General features: G+C 38.9%; 2 protein-coding genes across 4 annotated transcripts in view; one reads left to right on the top strand and one right to left on the bottom strand.

The window, feature by feature from the left end:
* Positions 1 to 3,319, top strand: part of MTMR7 (myotubularin related protein 7) — a 48,590-nt gene extending 45,271 nt beyond the window's left edge. For all 3 annotated transcript variants that reach the window (XM_035326121.1, XM_035326122.1, XM_035326119.1), the window contains 2 exons: positions 56 to 182; positions 656 to 3,319. In XM_035326121.1, the coding sequence (XP_035182012.1) occupies positions 56 to 182; positions 656 to 1,012 (484 nt within the window). In that variant the 3' untranslated portion in view covers positions 1,013 to 3,319. The remainder of the gene's footprint in view (positions 1 to 55; positions 183 to 655) is intronic.
* Positions 3,320 to 7,367: 4,048 nt separating this feature from the next.
* VPS37A (VPS37A subunit of ESCRT-I) lies at positions 7,368 to 20,817 on the bottom strand. Its single transcript, XM_035326123.1, has 12 exons — positions 20,634 to 20,817; positions 17,639 to 17,713; positions 16,640 to 16,754; positions 15,643 to 15,743; positions 14,499 to 14,718; positions 13,430 to 13,500; positions 11,105 to 11,232; positions 10,952 to 11,010; positions 10,802 to 10,870; positions 9,923 to 10,066; positions 9,136 to 9,216; positions 7,368 to 8,906 (listed from the first exon to the last, which is right to left on the bottom strand). The coding sequence occupies exons 1-11, from the start codon at positions 20,759 to 20,761 to the stop codon at positions 9,136 to 9,138; spliced, it is 1,191 nt and encodes a 396-aa protein (XP_035182014.1). The 5' UTR covers positions 20,762 to 20,817; the 3' UTR covers positions 7,368 to 8,906.
* Positions 20,818 to 20,903: the final 86 nt, after the last annotated feature.

Raw genomic sequence — 20,903 nt, 5'->3', positions numbered from 1 at the left:
CTTCTGATACCATCTTGCCAAATGAGAAAATTGCTGACCTTCCCCTCAATTCCAGGTTCTGGAGTGGTATGTACAATCGCTTTGAAAAGGGGCTGCATCCTCGACAGTCAGTGACTGATTATCTGATGGCAGTGAAGGAAGAGACTCAGCAGCTGGAAGAAGAGCTGGAAATCTTAGGAGAGGTAATAAACATTCGATTGGGATGTCCCAGACTCGAGCTGATGGCAAATGAAACCCAATTCCATATGTGACAGAATCTGCGACACATTGTGTCTGCGACACAATGCATCCTCTTCTGGCATAAGGATGTCCAGCCATGGTCCTTTTTCTCACATAAATCACAGAGACTCTTTTGCTTTTAACATTCTGAGGCACAAAGGTAGACCTCTCTCTTTAAGGTGAGAATTTCACCTGTGATAGTGCATCCATACTATTCCTGAAAGAAAACTTACATCCTTCTGTAATTCAGTTCAGCATCAGTTTGTGACAGAGACAGACTTGTGCATGTCTCATACTCCATAAACAGAAGAAAAAAATAAGGGATGTCCCTTGGGTTGGGCTCTAACTGATTTATTTTTCAAAAGGCAAAGACACTTAAAAGGAACACTGGGCCCTAAATGGGTGCATATAATGTATACTGTTTTCTTGATTTCAGAGACTGGCCAATCTTCAGAAAATGCAATTAAATGATAATAAAATCCAGAGTAAGCAGCAAGACCGAAGCAAACAATTAGGGCTTTCTGCTTCCACCAACAGTTTAGCCAATACTCCCCAGGAGTACAGCAGCGATCTGAAATCATTCCCATCCCGGAGCCCTTCACAAGGAGATGAAGATTCAGCCTTGATTTTGACACAGGACAACCTGAAAAGCTCTGATCCTGACCTCTCAGCCAACAGCGATCAGGAGTCTGGTGTGGAGGACTTAAGCTGCAGGTCCCCAAGTGGGGGTGGCTGCTTGCCTAGCGAGGACAGTGGGAAGGATTCAGATGAAGCTGTATGTCTGGCAGTGTGAAATACCTTCTCAGCAGGAAAGGAACTAGATGAAGCCAAGTCCTTCATGGTCTGGAATGATGCATTTTCATCAGATGAAGAATGGGAGTGGTCTGTGGCCTAAAGAAATAATCCAAAGAAAGGGAACTGTGCAATTGTGTAAGTAAAGATTGAGCAGAACAAGCCATTATTAGTTTTTAGACATAATGCTAATGAAAGGTAATCTCCGCTGTTACAAATATTTATTTCAAGCCAATGTGGTGTTTGTTTTCACTTTATCAATGCTGCACATAGCTATTCCTTACTTTGTACATTTCCATATTTATTGTGCAAAATAAGTTATTCTCCAAAGACATGAAATTCCAAAGTACTCTTACATATATGAACAAACTTAGTGCTAGGCTACTGGTGAAGCAGTCAGAACTTATTTTTATAGCTTTTGTTGCCTTCAGATGTATTGTGAGCGCCCTTTGTTTTTTTCCATGAGAGGTGTTACTTTTTGAATTCCAACAGTTATTTATTTTGCACATTCTCCTACTAGAATCCTTTATGGCAGTGTAAAACTAACAAATGAACATGCTTGCTTAGGGAACAAATGCAGCTTTGATACCACAGAAGGATTCCTTAGTAAGAAGCATGTGAATGCATCCCGTTTGTACTCAACTCTCAACCAGTGCTGAAAGTTCAGTAGTTTCTGTGAACAAAACTTCAAGGACTATAACAATACTTCACACAATCTTTGTGGTGAAACATCCCTTTAAAATTAAAGATGTTAGGCTACCTACTATAGCCTCTGTCTTTTGTTCTCAAACGTTATTTATAGTTTACCCTTGTTCAAAACTGCCTAAGTAAGGTATACATTTTTAAACATAGTAAAAATCCAGACTCTTCAGCCTATTTTGACTCCTACTTGTCAGTCTTATTTCAGTGGGAGCGAGGAATAGTCCAAAATCACTTCTAAAAGTCACCTACAAGTGTTGCTCCAAATCCAGAATTAGCAGATGGTTATGCCCATAAAGGAATTATTGTATTTCTTCCCAATTTTATTGTTCAGACTAACCTAAAAGTTGTTTTATCTGCACACAAAATTTCCCTTATAGCATTTGCCAACCTGAGCAATGCTAATTTAAGACTGATTCAAAGAATTATATTCTAGTATTAAATATGGAATAGAACAACACAATAGAAAGTTCTGTCTTAAGTTTGGTTTAATAATTTTCATTTTATCAGTAGGCGCAATAGCTTTCATAATTATAGATACGGAAATAAACCATTGAAAAATGTTTAAAACTTGGGATGTTTTGAAACTCACTAAAAGGCCTCCAGATGAAGCCTCCTGCTCCTCGCCACCCCCCAATTAAAGCAAATTAGTTAAATATATAATTCATGTCTGCTTTTAACTCCTTGAAGACAATGATGTAGCATTGAGTTCTAATAAAGCAAAACATGGTAGTGATGTAAGTTGACTTTGATGGCGCTTCGTACTACTCCTTCAAGTACAGATTTACAGGCAGAATTAAATTATATAAATATACCTCAATTTAGAAGCTTTAGATTTTATTACTCAGTCTGCTTTTGTGGAATGGCTCTTCATTTTGTTCTAAGAACTTGTTATTGAGTAGGTAAACTTCAGTATGATTACTATCCTGATTAATATCCTCTTAAGAGAGCTGCTGTCTTTGAAGAAAGAATTTAATTCTTAACAACAAGATAAATCTTATTGTTATACTGGAAAGGCCAGATTCTCAGTTTGATAAATCCCTGTCACTCAATTAAAAATAGGGCTATAACAACTTAACTTCTGCTGAGGATCCAGCCTTCTAGTTTTTAATCTTTAGGGCTTTTTAATGAATGAAAATTCTGATTTTAATTGTACTTTTAAAAATGTTTCGTATTTTGAACATGGCCTGTAAAATTTATGAGGAGATTTTGAATGGGTTTTCTCAAAGCAAAGAAATATATTGTACAGTCAGCAATGAAAGAAAACATACAGCTATCTTCCTAAAACTGAGTTTGAGACTCGGCAATACCATTGTGCATCTTTAAAATGTAAAATTGTGTATCAGGGTATTGCACCTTATTAAATACGTTCAGAAACAAATGCAGAACAGGAATATAGGCATACTCAAAGCACTGTCCTCACGGAGCTAATGCAAATTCTTAGCTAACATACTAACATTTTAAATGAAGTCTCTCCTTAGCAGCCCTCTCTGACGTGTCTGAGTCCTTGAAATTCTGCATTATTACTATTGTTTTCATCATGGTAATGTATGTATTTGCGACATTATTAGCCTGCTGAGAAACACTTCCAAATAAATACTTAGAGTCATGAACTGTTATGTTATTTCGTAATGCTGAATGAAACAAAGGTTTGCTTTCCCAGTTCTTATTAATACAGTTCTACAGTTGCTCAAGAGGCTTTTTGTCACTGAGGTCAAGGGATTATTTTATCTTTCCTACTTTCATACTTGAGTTCAGTACTTTGAACTGTGGAGAAATCTACAGCTGAAAACAGCTGCTGTCAGTTGACTTGAGTTCATTTATATCGGAGTCTGTTACATCCCTTTATTTCTTCTATGCAAAACAAAAAGGATGAGCAAATCATACTATGAACTACCTTAATTTCTTTGAGCCTTGCAGGGATCTTCTCTCTGCTGCAAATCCTTGCAAATCTGGCATGAGTCCACTGTAATTTGAAATAGGACACACATGAGCATAGCAAACTGCTGGGAAGAAGGGATTAGAAGGGTATTAGAGGTTTCTGCAGTGTAACTTTAGCCTCATAACACTTCAGGCTGTTCTTTAGTATGAAAATGTGTATCTAGAGGACACTGAGGGTAATTAGATCAAACAGTGAAAGTTTTTTCTACGCATGATCTCCAGCTGAAGAACAGACAAAATGTATTCATCAACTGCTTTTAATGGTAGCTCTATACACAACGTAGACAAAGGTAGTAAATTGGATACTGAAAAGCTGAGAAAAAAGATGAAATAACTTGGAGAGGACAGCTGAGATTGAACAGTATCATTGCAAGCAAGGAAGAAAAAATAATAGAAAGATGGAGGCAGGGAGTAAAGCTCTCTGTAAAATGACTGGGAGGGGAACCACATACTTTGAAGATATGGGGCAAGTCAGAACAGAAGTTTACATAGCATAAAAAGTGTTTGATGACAAATCACTAACAAAATCCAGCAATAACAAAGAGGTAATCTTTGCAATGAAGAGAAGGATTTTCCACAAACTACCTTAATGCTTAATCAAGGACATCGCCCTGATCTGCACACAGAATCCTCAAGTTTAACACCATCTTAGCCAAGGCAATAGGGTGATTTTCCAGCTGAAGCTTGAGCACAGCTTTCACAGTGGCTGGTCATAAAACCATGCTATACACCATGCTATAGTGCAGAGACAGGTAAACACTACAGTGACTGAACAACAGTGACAGGTAAGTTTCTGCCAATTTCTTTGTGAAGGGAGGAACATGTGGTACAGAAAGTTGAAAGTAGGTCAATTTACACAGTATTAAGACTAATGAAATATTTGCCAAAGTTCTAGGGCCAGGAGCACAGCAAAGCTGGACTTCAGAGACACCAGAAACATTGCCAGAGAAATGGGGAGATGGGAAGGAATATTAAAATAAGCATTCACCTTTATTTACATTATTTAAATTGCCAGTAAAACACAAGGAGACAGAAAATTAAATTATTTTACATCTTAAAATTTAGTGGTCTTCTAATATAGATTGTTCTGTAAAAGAAACTAATGAAACTTTACTGGTCCACTAGAATCAATAACTGAATTCAGCCAAGGACCTGTTTTTAAGTGTCTACTGGTTGTCAAGCTTATTCAGATTAATTTATTGTTTCCAATGATTAAATAATGTAGTCATTGTTCTTACTTTGTTAAAGTATTCCCTTATTATTGGTGTTGTACATAGCAATAAGCGACAAAGAACGACAGTAAAGCTGATTTCTACAGCTGTCTGACCAAACTACAGCATTTACAAAAGCAGTAGCCGGAGCTGCAATGTGGGTTTGCAAAACCCATTTCAGTGAAGATGGCTCCAGTAACTACTGCTGTTGAAAGGGTTAAGCTGGAAAAACTCCCATGACTACATGCAAAGAATGAAAGTTTGTCTTTGAGTAGCTTACTGCACCAGTTTCCAACACAATTTTGTATCCACCCAACAACTCCTGAAATACACAACTCTGTCCATAATTTAAGACAATTACCAGTTTTGTTAAAAAATCCCAAAGCCTTTATTTGTATGTTTAACACACTACAGGATTTATTATTCAGAATAATGTACACAATAAGGCTGTAATAACTCACTTTAACTCTCTTGCCAGTATTTTTATTCAGCTTTACCTGAATGTCTCTAAGACATTCCTATTCTTCAGAGGGACCAGTAAGAACTTGGACAGAAACAAGACCAAAAGATTTCTAACTTCTGTATTTGGTCAAAGTCCAAAGTGGCAAAACTGCAGGGGTATGTATAGAGTAAATACAGCAAGTACAGTAGATTAGATGCTACTTAGATCTAACTTCCTAGTCTTTTGCTCATACTGGTGGTTAGCATAGCTGTATGTATCCGACAACCTCTGTCTTTCAGAAGAGTTAGCATGTCAAATATACTGTGAAATCTAAGAAAACTTTCTTCTGTAACCCCCAGCAGAACATACCATTAACAGCAGTTAAAATGAAACCTACTTGATGTCAGACATATTTTAAAGTCTCTCTGGTCTGCCATACCATCGGTTACAATTGCTGTATGGAGAATTCACTTCTGGATTTAAGTAGTCTCTTGACTCAGGAAAGAACAAGAGGCCTAAATTCAGCTTAAAACCCACCATTTTGCAATGAGATGAGGTATTTAAATATGCAAAAATCAGACTCAATTAGCAGTTACAATACAGAATGTGCCCTCGAACCCACCCCAAACTACTGTAATACCAATGACAAATTGCCTCCTTACTTTCGTATTTCTTACTCATTTCACTTTTCCATTTGGCATAACACCTCAGTACGAGCTTTACACAATGCAAGGCCCTTCAGAAACCGGTCACTACAAGCAGCCCACCGCTTCAGGATGCTTAGAAGTTCACTTGACACATTTCAAAAGACTTTTAGGATATGCATCTAACAGCAGCTTCCATCCTCTTATACTTCATAGGGAATTGTTTAAAGCTGGATTTACAACTACACTTCACATTTCTGTAAAATATAATAAAGAATATGCTTAACAGTGAACAACTAGCAAGCTAGAAGCCAGCTAACTCTGACAAGAGTATTTATCACTGTTCTACCATGTCTTATGGTGACAGTGTGAAGGTTACATATAAGGAAAAATGTTTGCATTGGCACAAATAATGTTGGATTTAAAACAACAAAGCAACAATAGAAAAAACAACAGCAGGTTGGTCTATCTTTTAAGGGTCATAAGGATGCCATTCCTGCATATTTTACAGGACACCTGTAGTTAGCCAAGTACACTGTTACTGGATTCAGGGAGCTCTGTGCTCCTTCGGATGGGTTTGTGACCACTAGAAAAAAAAATAAGAGGGGAAAAATCTTAGAAATAGGAACAGATAATTGGAACAGGGAAAATAAAAAGGGAGATGAGAGAAGTCTTTCAACGTTGAATCCCTGAAAAAGAAACACTGTACTAACAACTTGCATGGAAGACTGACATACCATCAGGACCTTTGCTACCATCAGGACACTATGAAGATCTACATTTGTAAGTCTGATCTCCTGGAAAACAAGACTAACCAAAGAGGAAAAGCTGAAATGCTGTGAACTTGTTCTAGTTTTGGAAGCAAATCATTTGAAAGTGACCCGGCTGGAGAGTTCAGTCACAGCAGAAGAGCACCATAATATACCACGTAATGTTGAACAGGAGGTGGCCAATGAAGACAGAAGCCTGTCATTTCATAGCAATATAAAATGTGTAAGGAAAATAGTCCAACTGAGGAAGAGCACCAGACTGCTCCTTTCTCTTCTTACAAGGAGAGCTCATCTGCTCCTTTCTCTTCTTACAAGGAATAGGGGGAAAATAAAAAAGTAACAGCCCCGTACAGAATTGCATGACCAGTCTTTAAGCTTCCTTAGCTAGATACTCAGAAAGATTCAAAGCAACTTGTACACTCAACACAGAAGTAGATGGGGTTTGCCAAGAAGGTAACACTGATGACTTAAGTCTAACTTGCCTAGAGATGCAGAAATCACACTACGCAGAGATGTTTCCAAAACTACTTAGAATCTATTTCAATCTCATTTTAAAGTAGGGCTTTAGTTAGCAAGCTAGTAGAAGTGCTCTATCAATAGAGAAAGCAGTATTATGCACACTCAGTGGAAATGGTTTTGGTGTGTATTCTTTTTTTTGAAAATATTCTGTACATTATTGCTTAACTGGTGGCATTTATAAACTACTTATTTTTTCAGGCACATACGTATCTTTTTTGATTTGGACGATAGTTGTATTTACCTGGGGACATCCAATCTCAGCATTTGGCCCAGCTTTTCAAAAGAAAAAAAATTCAAACACCAGCAAATATTATGCTTGCCCTGAATGGCAGCAGCTTAAGACAGGCAACAAAACTGTGAAGTACAAGAGGGCTGAGATTGAAGCCCCATTTGAAGATTCACTAGGTTGCAGTACAGACTTCTTGCACTGACTTTTTTTTTTTTCCATAACTTCAAGTTTAAAATTGGAGAAAACTGAATAATGAGATACCTTATTCCATTCTGCCAGTGTTGAGTCTAGGACTAACTGAAGATGAGTGATATAAAGAAGTTCTCTCCTGGACTGACCTGCTTTAGTTTCAGACTTGAATCTGTGATGTTTTTTGGCCCTAACCAGGCAAGAGAGTAACGTCTTGGCTACGACGGTTATCTCGAAACTGTTTTCTGACAAGAAAGGAGAAGGCTTTCTGACAGATTACTTAATCAGTTCTTTACCTTATTCCTCTTCCAGAACTGTAGTTACTTCTGTTCTTCTGGAACTTGACTGTCCCCATGGAAACCTAATTCACTGACAAGATAAAGAATTTGTCTTTTTGCAAGACCAAGAGAGAACATACATGTACATACTTAGGGGTTGAGTTCCTCACACGATGAACATATTCATGCCTAACATACAAGGAAGATAACCTGATTTTTATTTTCCTGTAAGTAAAAACAAATATCAAAACAAATTTTTTAGATGAAAGTTGCGTTTAATTACAGTGCCAGGTACCAAGCCACTCCTGACATCCAGTGCATTGGTGCTACTGAGCAACATAAATCTACAGAGAGCTCATTTATTCCATTTTGATTCCAATATATTTTCTTCCAACACATCTTTTGCTTAATCTGAATCTACTTATCCAAAACACAGTACGGGCTATAATTAGTTTTGTTATCACCTAAAAGTAAAAAAATTATTCTTAAACATTTTGGCTTCAAGGAAAGACAGCTTGTGAATTTACTGACAATCTCAAATATGAACTTCTTCAGTTTCCAAAGCCCTATCACCGTTTATCTCAAACTTCCACAGCCAAACCTGTTTAAATTCCAAAATACAAAAGATATGAATTATGTTTTTATAAAAATGTAAAAAGCTAGTCAAAATTACATGTTCAGATATTTAATCTTTGAAGAATGGGGTATAGCAGCAGGAACTTAAATATAATAAGAACTATCAACAATAAATACAAGAAATTAGTGCAAAGATTGCAATAGAAGGATTCTTGAGTACAATGAGAATATAAAGAGACATTCTAATTTGTACAAAAACAGTCCCAACTCCGTATACAATCTCTTCTATAAATACAACCACATAAGATGAAATGCTTATTCGCAAATAATAGTTATTAAAAAGTGTGCTTTATTGGGTTTTTCACTCTTCTGTTGGCAGGTGTAATCTGCAGGAAGCCTGTAAAGACAAATTTCCATAATCAGATATTTTGCATTTAAAACCATAATCAGACATTTTGCATTTCTGGAAGAGTTAATGAACAATAGGTGGAGCACATACTTGATTCCCAAACAAAGCATTATTAGAACACTAAACATTGCAACAAATCCATTTGCTGTTAGCAATTCAGAAGGGTGTGTAACAATGTGGTAGATTAAAAGAAGTTCACCACAAATATAAAGTTTACCTATAGCGGAGCATGAAATTGGCTGTGCATTGCTATTGCCTGTTGAAGTTTTTCTTCTTTGGCTCGTCTACAGTGGCAGAGCTAGAAAATAAGACACAGAAAGAGTGAATTCTGAAAGAAATTTGTACCACATATACTGTAGTTTCTCTTCAGTGATTTAGCTACTTCTCAGACTCTTTAAGAAAGGAAAGACGCATGAACATTCTCTCCAAGCTTCAGGTTGAACTGTGTGTATTGATAACATCACTCCATCCACAATGTTAAAAGTTTCCTCTTTTATGAAATGCCTTTAGCAGGTAACTTGAAAGAAAGGTACACTACACAGTAAGTCGTGCTTGTCACAGCATGAGCAAGAACAATTGGTTTTGAACCTGCTGCTTATTTGCTGATAACCATTGACAGATTAATAAGAAGTTTAATAAATTGAGCGTTAGGGATGTTTAATATAACACATCATGCTATATTGACTTCCCAAATTTAAAATAGCCCATGTGGCTGTTTCCTGGATCTATAGAGATCTATAGGATACAGAAGAAAGTGCCACAAAAATACCTGCAGCAGCACGGTAAGCGTCTAATGGAAGAGAGCTTTTCATTCCTGCCTCAAATATATGTGCATTCAGAATGCAGACTGCATTTTAAATAGACTGAAGACACATAGCGACATTTTTGTTTTGTTGGAGCTTGCTAAAGCACTGTTCTAAATCACAGGACTGCTCGACCCGTCTTAAATTTAATCACTATGTGCTGTATATCTCTCAGACTACAATTACTTGTATTTTATATACCGTTCTCTTTTCCATGAAACTACTAAGAAAGTCATCTATTTCTGTTTTGCCTTCCAAGAAGTCTTCTGCAATAGTGTCAGATTCCTCTTCAGCTTCATGAGCGGCTACTTTAAGTCTGGCTTGCAGAGCACTCGGACTGCAACTCTAAGAAAACAAAAACTCTTAATATTAAATCGTCCATCAAAATCCACATGTCCAAGGACAAGAAAAATGACTACATAAATATGGGATATGTGAACAGAGCATTACTATTACATAAAAGTCTTATTAATCTAGAAGGGAGTCAGTGTGAGAAGTGAGTATGCTGTCTACAACGTCCATGCTATCTAGAATGATTCTATGATTACATAGAAGCCTAAATGCCCAAATGAAGCTTCATCTCCAAGGAACAGCTCAGCTTATTAATCTAGAAGGCATTCAGTGTGAGAAGGGAGTTTGACAGCATATGTAACATGTTGCCCAAAGTACGCATACCAAGTGAAACACAGAATTTAAAGTTCCACAGCAATGGTTTTAGTCATTTTTACCAGGTACAGGTTTAGAAGTTCATGACGTTAAATGGGTACTATTAATTAAACAAGCCTTCTTTAAAAATGACTTTATTCTTAAAACTCCTTGCCCCAGGACTGTACTTAAAAACAGCACTACAAGTTCATCATATGCTTTCTTCCAGCTTTGCTTCTACTACACTGTAAGAAATACAGCTGTGCAATTGCACTACTTTGCTCTCAAAATGGTTGCTATTTCATCCTGAACATGAATCTTACTATTTCATGTAAAATTGGAATTTAACCAGAACATTCTTTATGAGAAAAGATACAAATAAAACTTAACTTTAGTAAAGTATTCTTCAAGGATAATATAATACAGGGATTATACCTCACTAAGTTCATGCTGTCTTTGCATCTTTTTTTCAAAGGCTGCTTTCATCTGTGTGAGTTGTTCATACTGAAAGGAAGAAAAAGAATGTTTTCTCCCTGAAAAAAACATTACAACTAGTTTCTGAAAAAGACTACACTATTCACTTACTTTATCCAGCACTGTCTGTCTTTTTGCTTCTAGACTAGGCTCCAGCAACAAGTTTTTTTCTGTAAAATAAAGTCACTATTATTAATTATTATTATTTTAAAGGATTCAGTTCTCAGAACACAGCCATAGATGCTAGTTATCTTGCCATCTTACTTGCCAGCTCTTCAATGCTTTTCACTAGCTCATCTTTATCAGTAATGACTTGCTTCAGTTGTGGCAGATTCACAAACTGTTCCAGTAACACTTCCTCTTGCTCATTCATATTGGTCAGCTGTGATATACTGTATTCAAACAAAAAGAAAGCACATTTAAAATTAACAATAAAACAAAAGTTTGAGACATTCACAAGAAACTAACTTTACAGATGCAGGATGCTTGGCCACAGCTTTTTACCCTTTCTCCTGGATTGCTTATCTACAGCAGTGCACTTAAAGAGCCCAAAGTATCTCTCATTTCAAGCCTTACTTCAAAGTGGTTTCTAACCCTACTGTGGAGGGTTGACCTTGGCTGGTTGCCAGACAAAAACCCAAGTGCTCCCTTTACTTCCGTCTTCAACAGGATGTGGGGAGAAAATAAGAAGGAAAAGCACATGGATTGAGATAGAGGCAGGGAGATCACCTACAAGTTATTGTCAAAACACACTCAACGTAGAAAAAAATATTTTACTTTAATGCTGAGATGGGTTGTGAGAAACAAAGACAAACTGAAACACCTTTCTCTCCATCTTGCCCCCTTTTTACTCAACTTCACTACTTCATTCCCAACTCTTCCACCTCCCCTTTCCCCTTGCAGCACAGGAGAAATGGGGGTTGCTGTCAGTCTACAACACTGTCTCAGCAGCTCCTTCCTCCTCAAACTTTTCCTCTGCTCCAGTGTGTGTACTCTCTGTGGGCTGCAGTTCCTGGCACGAGAGCCTGCTCTAGTGTGGGCTCTCCACAGCTGCAGTGTCCAGGCAATATCCATCAGCTCCAGCATGGGGTCCTTCATTGGCTGCAGCGTGGATATCTGTTCTGATGTGGTCCTCTGCAGGGACTGCAGGGAATTACCTGCTCCTCTGTGATTTCTTCCAAAACATCCATGGGCTGCAGAGGAATATCTGTTTTGGTGCCTGGAACACCTCCTCTCCCTTCTTTTCTGACCTTGGTGTTCATGGGAATGACACTTTCTTTCCCCCCGATGCTTTTTGTTTTCTTAGATAAGTTTTCAAAGAGGTGCCCCAAGCTTTGCTGATCAGGTCAGCTGTCCTGCAGTGGGTCTGTAACTGTGCCAGGCACAGAGGCACACCATAGCTCATTCTCACAGGGACCATGTGTGCAGCCCCCATCTAGCAAAGCCTTGCCACCTGTACGTAATACAGCTACTCAGCACAGCTGTTTTATCATCCATGATTTAAATACACTCATATTGCCAACAAATTCTAACACCCCAACTACCTTTTGAAGAGTCATAGACTTTTAGTCTGGTCTTCCTGGAAGGAAAAGACTGGATAACAGCATTTTATTTCTTTAAACAAACACCCCTCACACACGTTCCAACGCACAAATTTTCTGCCACATATTAGGGATGCTAGTAGAACTTAATAGCTGTCTTAGCTAAATTCAACACAGACCCTTAGGAAAATGTCCAGGGAAACACACAAACAAAAACCACACAAGTCCTTCTCAAGAGAGGTCTGTTCCATTTTGAAAGGACAGCTTTTTCAATCAATAAACTGTGATAACAGCAAAAAGATGTGAGATCAGAAAGGGAATAAACTGATTCTCTAAAACTCTTCCAGAATTAATAACTGATGAGTAATCTATTCAACTCCAGATAACTGATCAAGAAGGCTGTCTCACTAGATCTTAGCAAGTTGATGGGAACAATGATACGTACAATTTCTGGATCATGACAAGATACATTTTGATGACAACATTTGCGTAATGTGTATGAAGTATTCAGGTAAGGAGATGACTCACCCTGGGACAGCTGGCAATTTACCACCTGGATTTATCTAACCCAATCCTGCAATATGTGCTGAGCTGCTCACAAAGTAGTCCACTGTTTACCTTCTGCTACAGTCCAGCAATTTAAAAGAATGTAATTTGTGAACCAGTCTCAAATCCGGTTCCTTGTACTTTTTCTTCCTTTCAGGAGTAAGCTCTTGAAATTTCCTTCTACTGTGTTAATGGCAGTTAAGTTCCTGTTGAGGCCCCAGAAGACAGCAGAATACTAGTAGCTAGAAAAAGTATAAGCAAAGACTCTTTTTCCTGGTGTCAAATCCTGAAGTATTGTTCCCACTGAGGAAAAACCCTAAACAAGAAGCAAATCTGAATACAAAGCTAGCTTACTTTCTCACTGTACAGTTTTGATAACTGGTAGTTATTCTATTAACCATTTCTACAAAAACCTTTCAGTGATATATACCGAATTATGACCAAAATCACACACAGCAGTAACTGTGGACTAGGGAAAGTTTATTACCTTCTGAAAATTTACCTTAGTTCTGAAAGTTCTGGAAACGTATCAGGAATATCAGGCATCTTGTAAGTAAATCCATTTTGGCCAACCTAAATGGAAGTTTAGAAATGTTTAGTAGATTAAAAAAAGAAAAAAAGAACAATTTCTTAGTAGGTAAACTGATTAATCCAAAACTGGAGATACATATTTACCAGTAACAAGTAGGAAAAGCAATAAGCAGCTGTAAGCACTGTCTCCCAACAGAGAAAGTCTCAGTTCAACCACAGCAACAAAAATACTCAGGGAGGTTTGAGGTGGCATATGATAGAATTATCTTCCTCCAAATTTGGCTCTTTTGTCTTGCTAAGTCTTCCATTTCCCAATAGACAAATGACCCAGGAAACACAGAGGTGTAGAACTCAGAGAACAAATAAAAGAAATGGACATTCTGATCTTTTGCACGTCTTTCCAGCCCACCCCTCATTAAAAAAGTTGCCAGAAAAGAAAAAATGTCTTCATAGCAGGTAGAAATTTTAATTTACAAAACCAGAAGAGTATCTGCCAAGAAAAGCTTGTTTCTAAAGACAAGGTTTTATCCACATGATGAGAGAAAGACTAAATATTTATATACGAAGCTTTTTGAAGACACTTAAAATATACTTCCTCCCATGGTTTAGAGCAGTGTGCAAATACAGACACACAAGATCCATGAAGAGAAGCTATCTAAAGCAGGACAATGAGGAATAAATGCCTGACACTGCACATTGTTCTAACCAGATAGCTTTTGGGCAAGAAATCCTGTGAAGAAAAGCACCTCACTTTTTGTGGCTGGATAAACAGCCACAGCTGCAGGGTAAGAGTGCAGCTCAAAAGTATATTCAAAGATACTTAGCGTAACTATATTTTCACCGAAACTCAGAAAGACAAACTTGTTCGGCTTCAAGTTTATCTAAACAACCTTTTTGTCACGGCCAGAATAATAGTTTCATTCTCCTAGCACCTGCAACGCAGTTCTGCACAGTCCTTTGATTTTTGTGGCCCTGCCACGTTTGCCTTCTAGGGAACGCGCACCCTGAGTAACTTAAGCAGCAAACCTCAATGCACAGACCTGAAGCACCGCTTCTGCTGTCGGAACAGGTAATGGCAGGTCAGTAATCAAGCCGTAAGAGGGAGCAGCAGGCTTATCTGTTGTGTAGCTCGAAGAAACTGATTCAGAAACAGGCACAGCTGCCATTGTTCTGTTTGTTTCTTGAGGTGGGTACGGAGGAAGAAATGGAAACCCCTGAGGAGCAGCATATGGAGGCATTCCAGCTGGTTTGCTGTAAAGGCTAAAAACAACAGAAAATGTGACCATCAGCAAGCAACCTCTTACAGCATTTTTCTTATCATTTCAATTATAATTGCTAGACCGCATACAGACACAACACTGAATTTTTAAAAGACCATAAACTTCGCATTTTCTGCTCTCATCCACTTCTAACGTTAGAAAGCTTACTTTATGTATTATAGTGCAAGACAGATACACAACTTTATTAAGCTATATCCTTGAAGAGCAGCCAAATACACACATGCACACATAACTATAAAAAAGTTCTTCTCAAAAACTTATGAGAATGTAAATTTAAGTTCTTTATATCTTAAAGTCCTGCAAAATGCATCTGTATCATTAGTTCTTGTTTATATAGTATTTAACAGCTTCAGCAACATATCCATAATTACTTCTAAATAACATGAATTGTTGGTTAAATTCACAATTGCAGCTGCATCTAATTTGAGGATCACTGTCAGCCAAAAGAAGCACTGCTGTATAGACAAGACTGTGGTGTCTCAGGCCACTTTTCCATATTTAGTACCATTATTTAAAACAATAGTTACCTATGTGCAACAGAAAACTACCTCCAAGCCTGGGAAATTATGAACAGAATACCAAGAAACATAACTGCTCAGATCATGATCTACAGCAAATTCAAAATTTCATTTATTGCAAACAACCAGCCATTTTCAGGAAAATAGAAGTTGTGTCATATATAAATCCAATGAAATCTAGTGCTTTTAAAAAACATACCGCCACCAAACACGCAATTGTGTAGATGCAAAGCATGTATGTCACCCAACAAATCCACTACATTATTCCTGCTCCTGTCTTCATAATATTTGGTTGAATCCTTTTTTTTTTAAAAAAAAAAAGTTTCTTAAAAAAAGTTAATATACATGGTTACACGTACACCGATCACCATGTTACAGATACTTACTAAGGAAATGATGATGGGCTAGGAGCCAGAACCGGAGGACTCTTCCAAAACTCATCTAGTACACTTTGAACAATTTTCCCAAGATCTGAGTGCATTGTAAACTGGTATTAAAAACAAAAACAAACAAGAAACAATTTTAAGTTATATGCAAAAGAAAAATCATGCCTAGAATTCTGCAGTTCCAACATACACTGAACACGGCCATTTATTACACATAGCAGCGTGCTAGGTGATTTCAGAGATATATTGCCTAATGTTAAGCTATTTATGCAAGAGCTCCAAATTCTTTAAGTGACAAAGCCACACAGAATAGAACAGAAACTAAAAGTTTTTTTTCCCTGCATATTCCATTATCAATGGAGAAACGATTAAGTTCAACATTTTCAATGAACAACAAAAACGTAAGTACCCAGTTACATTCGAAAAATAATCAAATCTATAAATTAAGATTTAAATTTGAGACCAACTGCATCATTAATTGTAGCGTTCATAAAAAGTCACTCAAAAACAAACAAACAAACAAAAAAAAAACACCAACAACCTGCTCCCCAGCCCCCATCCTTGTTGGCAGAGAGGAGAAAAAAAAGAACAGCATATGAAAATCCTGCATATTAGAGCAAAACCTTTTCTAATAGGATTAGGGTAGAAAGCACAAGGTTACAAAACAGTCCAAAACCATCTTTCTCCTTCATTTGGAATACACCGTAGAGAAACAAGAACCGTGCTATTGGCATTAATGAGAAAAGCGACAGGAACTTTCTAAGCTGTAACAACTTAGTTTTAGCTGTATTTAATACTGAACTCAGTAATAGCAGTAATGGAATGAATAGTAGTATACTGAACAGCACTGAATTTATATTTTCAGACTGTGGACACTTAAGAAGGATTAAAATCAGCCCTAGACTTTTTTTTTTCAGAAGTACTGTCAATAATCTAGCATGACATAGTAAAATTGCTATTAGCAGTAGATATATGTGAAGCTACAAATTATACATACGTTATTTATTAATGGACCAGTCACATAAACTCCCTGCTTGTCCATTAAATGATGTCTCACAGGTGGGAAAACACTGATGACGGGTTTTTCCTGAGGAAACTGAGGTGGAAGCAAGCTGCAAACACAAAAATTACCATTACTACAGGTACACCCCGTGATCAGGTTTGCTTCAAGAAGGCTTCTTATGCAAAAGAAAAAATATTACAAAAACTATTAGTTACATAAATTTGCTCCTCTGTGAGAAAAGTTATAGAGAAATACATCATGAAGCATGCAAGGAGTATTCAGTAACAAAGCTGTAAGTCAGTAATACCATTTCAGAGAGACTGGAATACTAGATTTTCATGGAACTGAAGAGAACATTTACTGTGGAGAACTGCAGAATAACAACGATGCGATTATGTCCACAGACAAAGGAAAAGCTATGTGTTGAGAACACTTCCTAATACAAACTATATCGCTCTAAGGACAATGCAGCGTAGCCTGCAAGAATATCAAGCAAATTGACAATACCTTGAGGCTAAGTAACAAAAAAAGCTGCGAACAGAATACCATCCGCATTTGCCACAGTAAAAGCACCCCCTCAAGTAAATTCATAGGAAATGTTACAGCAAAGCACTTTCAAGTTACAGTCCAGAAGTTTCACTGGGATATGAGTTAATACCAAGAGTTAACAGCAGATTAATCGGCTACTGTTTGTTTTCACCTGCTGGGGACTCAAAGACATCTGAAATTCTCAGTTTTCTGTTACTCACCTTCAACTAAAAACATGCAGATATCTTGGGAATTGAGCACAGCAAAATGTAAGTACGCTTTGAGCTTAGCATCTGCCTCTTGTACAGAACTAGTTTCACCTGGATTACTAAAACTACTTGTGCAAATCGGGGCTATGGTTCCTGAAATCAGTTATGAGATGCAACCCACTTATGTTCTATACCATATTTTGTGAGAACAACTTTAATTTTCACGATGTGCACAGAGGTATCTCACTCTACTTACATGTTAATATTTATTGTCAAGTTGTTTACAGTGAAGGGCAGTCGATATTCCACATCTTTCTGAATTTCTGCAATGCTGGCAAAGAAGAAATTGTTAGCATCCAATCCATGGTCAATAAACAGCCTTAGTACCTACAGCCTAAAACAAGGCAGGACCTCAGCCCTTTTTATTGAGCTTAGTTTTGAAAAGCCGTGTAACAATGAAATTAAAAAACACTGGAATAAGTTAATATGCTTCAGAATGCAATATTGAATATGAAGATTAAAGCAAAAAAACAGCAGGTGCAACCTTTAAACCTCACCATTATCACAAACAATGCAAGTACAGGCAGAGGCATTGTGCTACCTACTGATCTGTCAACACTCCCAACTTCTCTTCCTCTTCGTACTGGCCTAATATATGAATCACTTCAGTGCTTTCTTAACAATTAAATATTTTTCCATGAAACATTTACTGCACTTATGCAGATATTTTAAAGAAGTTTTATCTGCAGAAGAGCTGCTTGCCAAAAACTGCAAGCCCTTAATCCAGGGACAACCAAGAGACAGAGCAGACCCCCTAAAACCACCAAATGAAGCAACACACACCTTAGGAAATCTTACGAGACTCGATTCAAACATACTCCTCCTAACAGACTAGTTTCTGAGAAAAATCTCTAAAAGCAGCTGTGTTAATAGGAAGTTGATTTCAACATTCAGGGCACACTCTGATTTGCATGCATAGCAGGAATGTTTTGAAAGATGGCATCCCAAAGAACGGGGAGGAGGAGGAGGCGTAGAAGCTCAGAAGAATAATTTCCAGACCACGTAAACACACTTAGGCGGAGATCAGGAAAGAAAGTGCAGAAAATCAGCTTCACCTTGTAATGTCCCAGTCAAAACAAACTTGAAAAGCAGCCTGATTCCTCTGCCACGTATTTTTCCTACCCGCACCTGGTTACTATATTCTTCTCCCTCACCCCTCTACAGCTCCCTTGTGAGGGGAGAAAACAGCTAGAATTGGTAATTCTGGCACCTGGGTGTTTCCAGAAAGCCTCTTTGCACCCACCTTCCGAAACAGCCCTCCATCAGAGTTTAGGGCTCTACCGCAACACCCCCCCACAGTAATCATCATCAATTCATTCTTAACCAAAGAATTCTCCCTGGAATCTCTCATGCGTGTTCCTGCACTACAAGGATCAGTCACGCTCTAAAAAGCCAGCTACAAAATCATTTTGAGCAGGGCATATAATTACGTTCTCCTCACCTGGGCAACCCACAGGAACTGGGGAGGGAAAAGAAAAGAGGGAGAGAGAATACAAGAAACCCAGGATCTCACTGAGCTGCCCAAACTGTTGTAAGCTCCTTTGAGCAAACCCTTGGAACAACAAAGTTGTCCCTCCCCCAGGTGGGAATGGGTACAATGGAAAAATGGCACATTCTTAACTTTGGCTAAGACAAAAGCAAATACAAGTATGTTTTAAATGCAAAAACAACCGCCACCAAAACAAACGGATTTCAAGCTCCTAATGGATGAGGGACCTTTAATGAAATTAAAGCTACTTTAATGAAATTAAGATCACATGGACCAGGGCTTTTACTACCTAAGACAAGCAAACAAAGAACAACTTAGGGAAACTACACCACGCTAAGAATTTTATTTCCAGCATTTCAGTTGGGTTACACTAAAACGAATGACAAAACATCCATATGAGACAAAAACACTGGAGCGACATTTTCTCAATCATTCCTTAGGAAACAAATGCTTGGTAAGGCTTGACGAATGAATATTCCTACAGAACTCTGCTGCTGCGGACTGCATAAGCAAGCGCATCAGTGCCGCCCCCAAAAAGCCCTCTGCACTATTGAAACCTTGCAGAAATACACAGACCTTTTCAAAAACATACACCTTGAGGCACTGTTCTCCAGATTTATTCTGTAAAACGTCTCACTTTAAAAACTGGATGCTTTGTCAAAACATGCTCCTTTACTTGCCTACGTTTTGTTTTTTTTTTCCCCTCTCCTGGAGAGGGATCAGGCAAGCGAGTTTACATCGCTCCAAAGCCACAGCTGAGCAGCCACCGTATCCCTGCCCCGGGCTATGGGGTCCGTTCCCTCCCTGTACACACTTCAGCAGGGCCCGATCAGGTAACAGGTAACAAGCCAGCCCAGCAAGCTGACCTTGACAAAAAACAGTCACCTTTTTGGAGGATTTAACTCTGAATGAGCTCGTCGCCCTGGTACAGTGAAAAGGGTAGGAATAAAGGGCTAAGTAGGGCTGGCCCAACATAAATGTCTGGGTAGATAAGCTGCTGCCTGGCTTCACAAAGAGCTTCTTAGAGAATATTTCAAAAAATATTTGTGAAACTGGCTCTGAACGGACTTAAGTTTAAGCAATAATAAGCAATATTGCCATAGCTATGCTTCCTGTGCGATGATTCAAAATATCAGGACAGTGAGCTGTCTGCAACTAGCAAACCTGCAGGTGGAGGAGTTTCTTTACACCAAGTATACCGAGTTGTCGCGTTCTTTGTCTTTACAGACAGTTTTTGGAGGCATTGATCATTCCACTTCAATGGAATGAAGTCCTTGGAAGCTTGATGACTTGCTCAAAACAAAACTGGGAGGAGATGAAGCGTGGATCTCTTTTTAAAAGAAAATGGATACTGATAAAAGATTGAAAAGTTAGGCAAAATTGATGAGCGTTGCGCTAAGGTTTCTTAAGAGAAGGGAGGGTCTTGTAGGAAGCGTGACTGTTGATTGGGGAAAAAAAACAACAACTGTCCGGTGCCTGTGGGGAGCACGTAAACAAAGCAAGCCACTAATAAATAACCAGCAATTAACACTGTACACCAACCAAGTAGCTTACAGAGCCAAGGCGGGTGGGTTGGGAGGGACCTTAACGCCCAGCTGGTTCCACCCCCCTGCCCTGGGCCGGGACCCCCCCCCGCCCCGGCGGCGCCCCGCCCCCCCCCCCCCCCCCCCCGGAGCCCAGGCTCCCCCCGGGCCCCACTCACGCGGCGTGCGCAGCGCGCAGGGCCTCGATCTGCCGCTGCTTCTGCTGCTGGAGGCCGGTGCGGGCGGGCAGCGCCGCGGGGCTCCCGGAGGCGCCGCCGCCCTTGGCGAGGGGGAACAGCCAGTTCATGGCGGCCGCCGCCTCCACCGCCGCCGCCGCCGCCGCCGCCGCGGCCTCCCGTGACGTCACGGCCCGCGCGTCATCACCCGGCGCGGGAAAGGAGGAGGAGGAAGAGGAGGAGGAAGAGGAGAGCTGGGGCGCGGCGGTGACG

The sequence above is a fragment of the Oxyura jamaicensis genome, chromosome 4 (genome assembly GCF_011077185.1).
Source record: "Oxyura jamaicensis isolate SHBP4307 breed ruddy duck chromosome 4, BPBGC_Ojam_1.0, whole genome shotgun sequence".
Classification (NCBI taxonomy): Eukaryota; Metazoa; Chordata; class Aves; order Anseriformes; family Anatidae; genus Oxyura; species Oxyura jamaicensis.
This window is presented reverse-complemented; position numbering and strand designations above follow the sequence as displayed.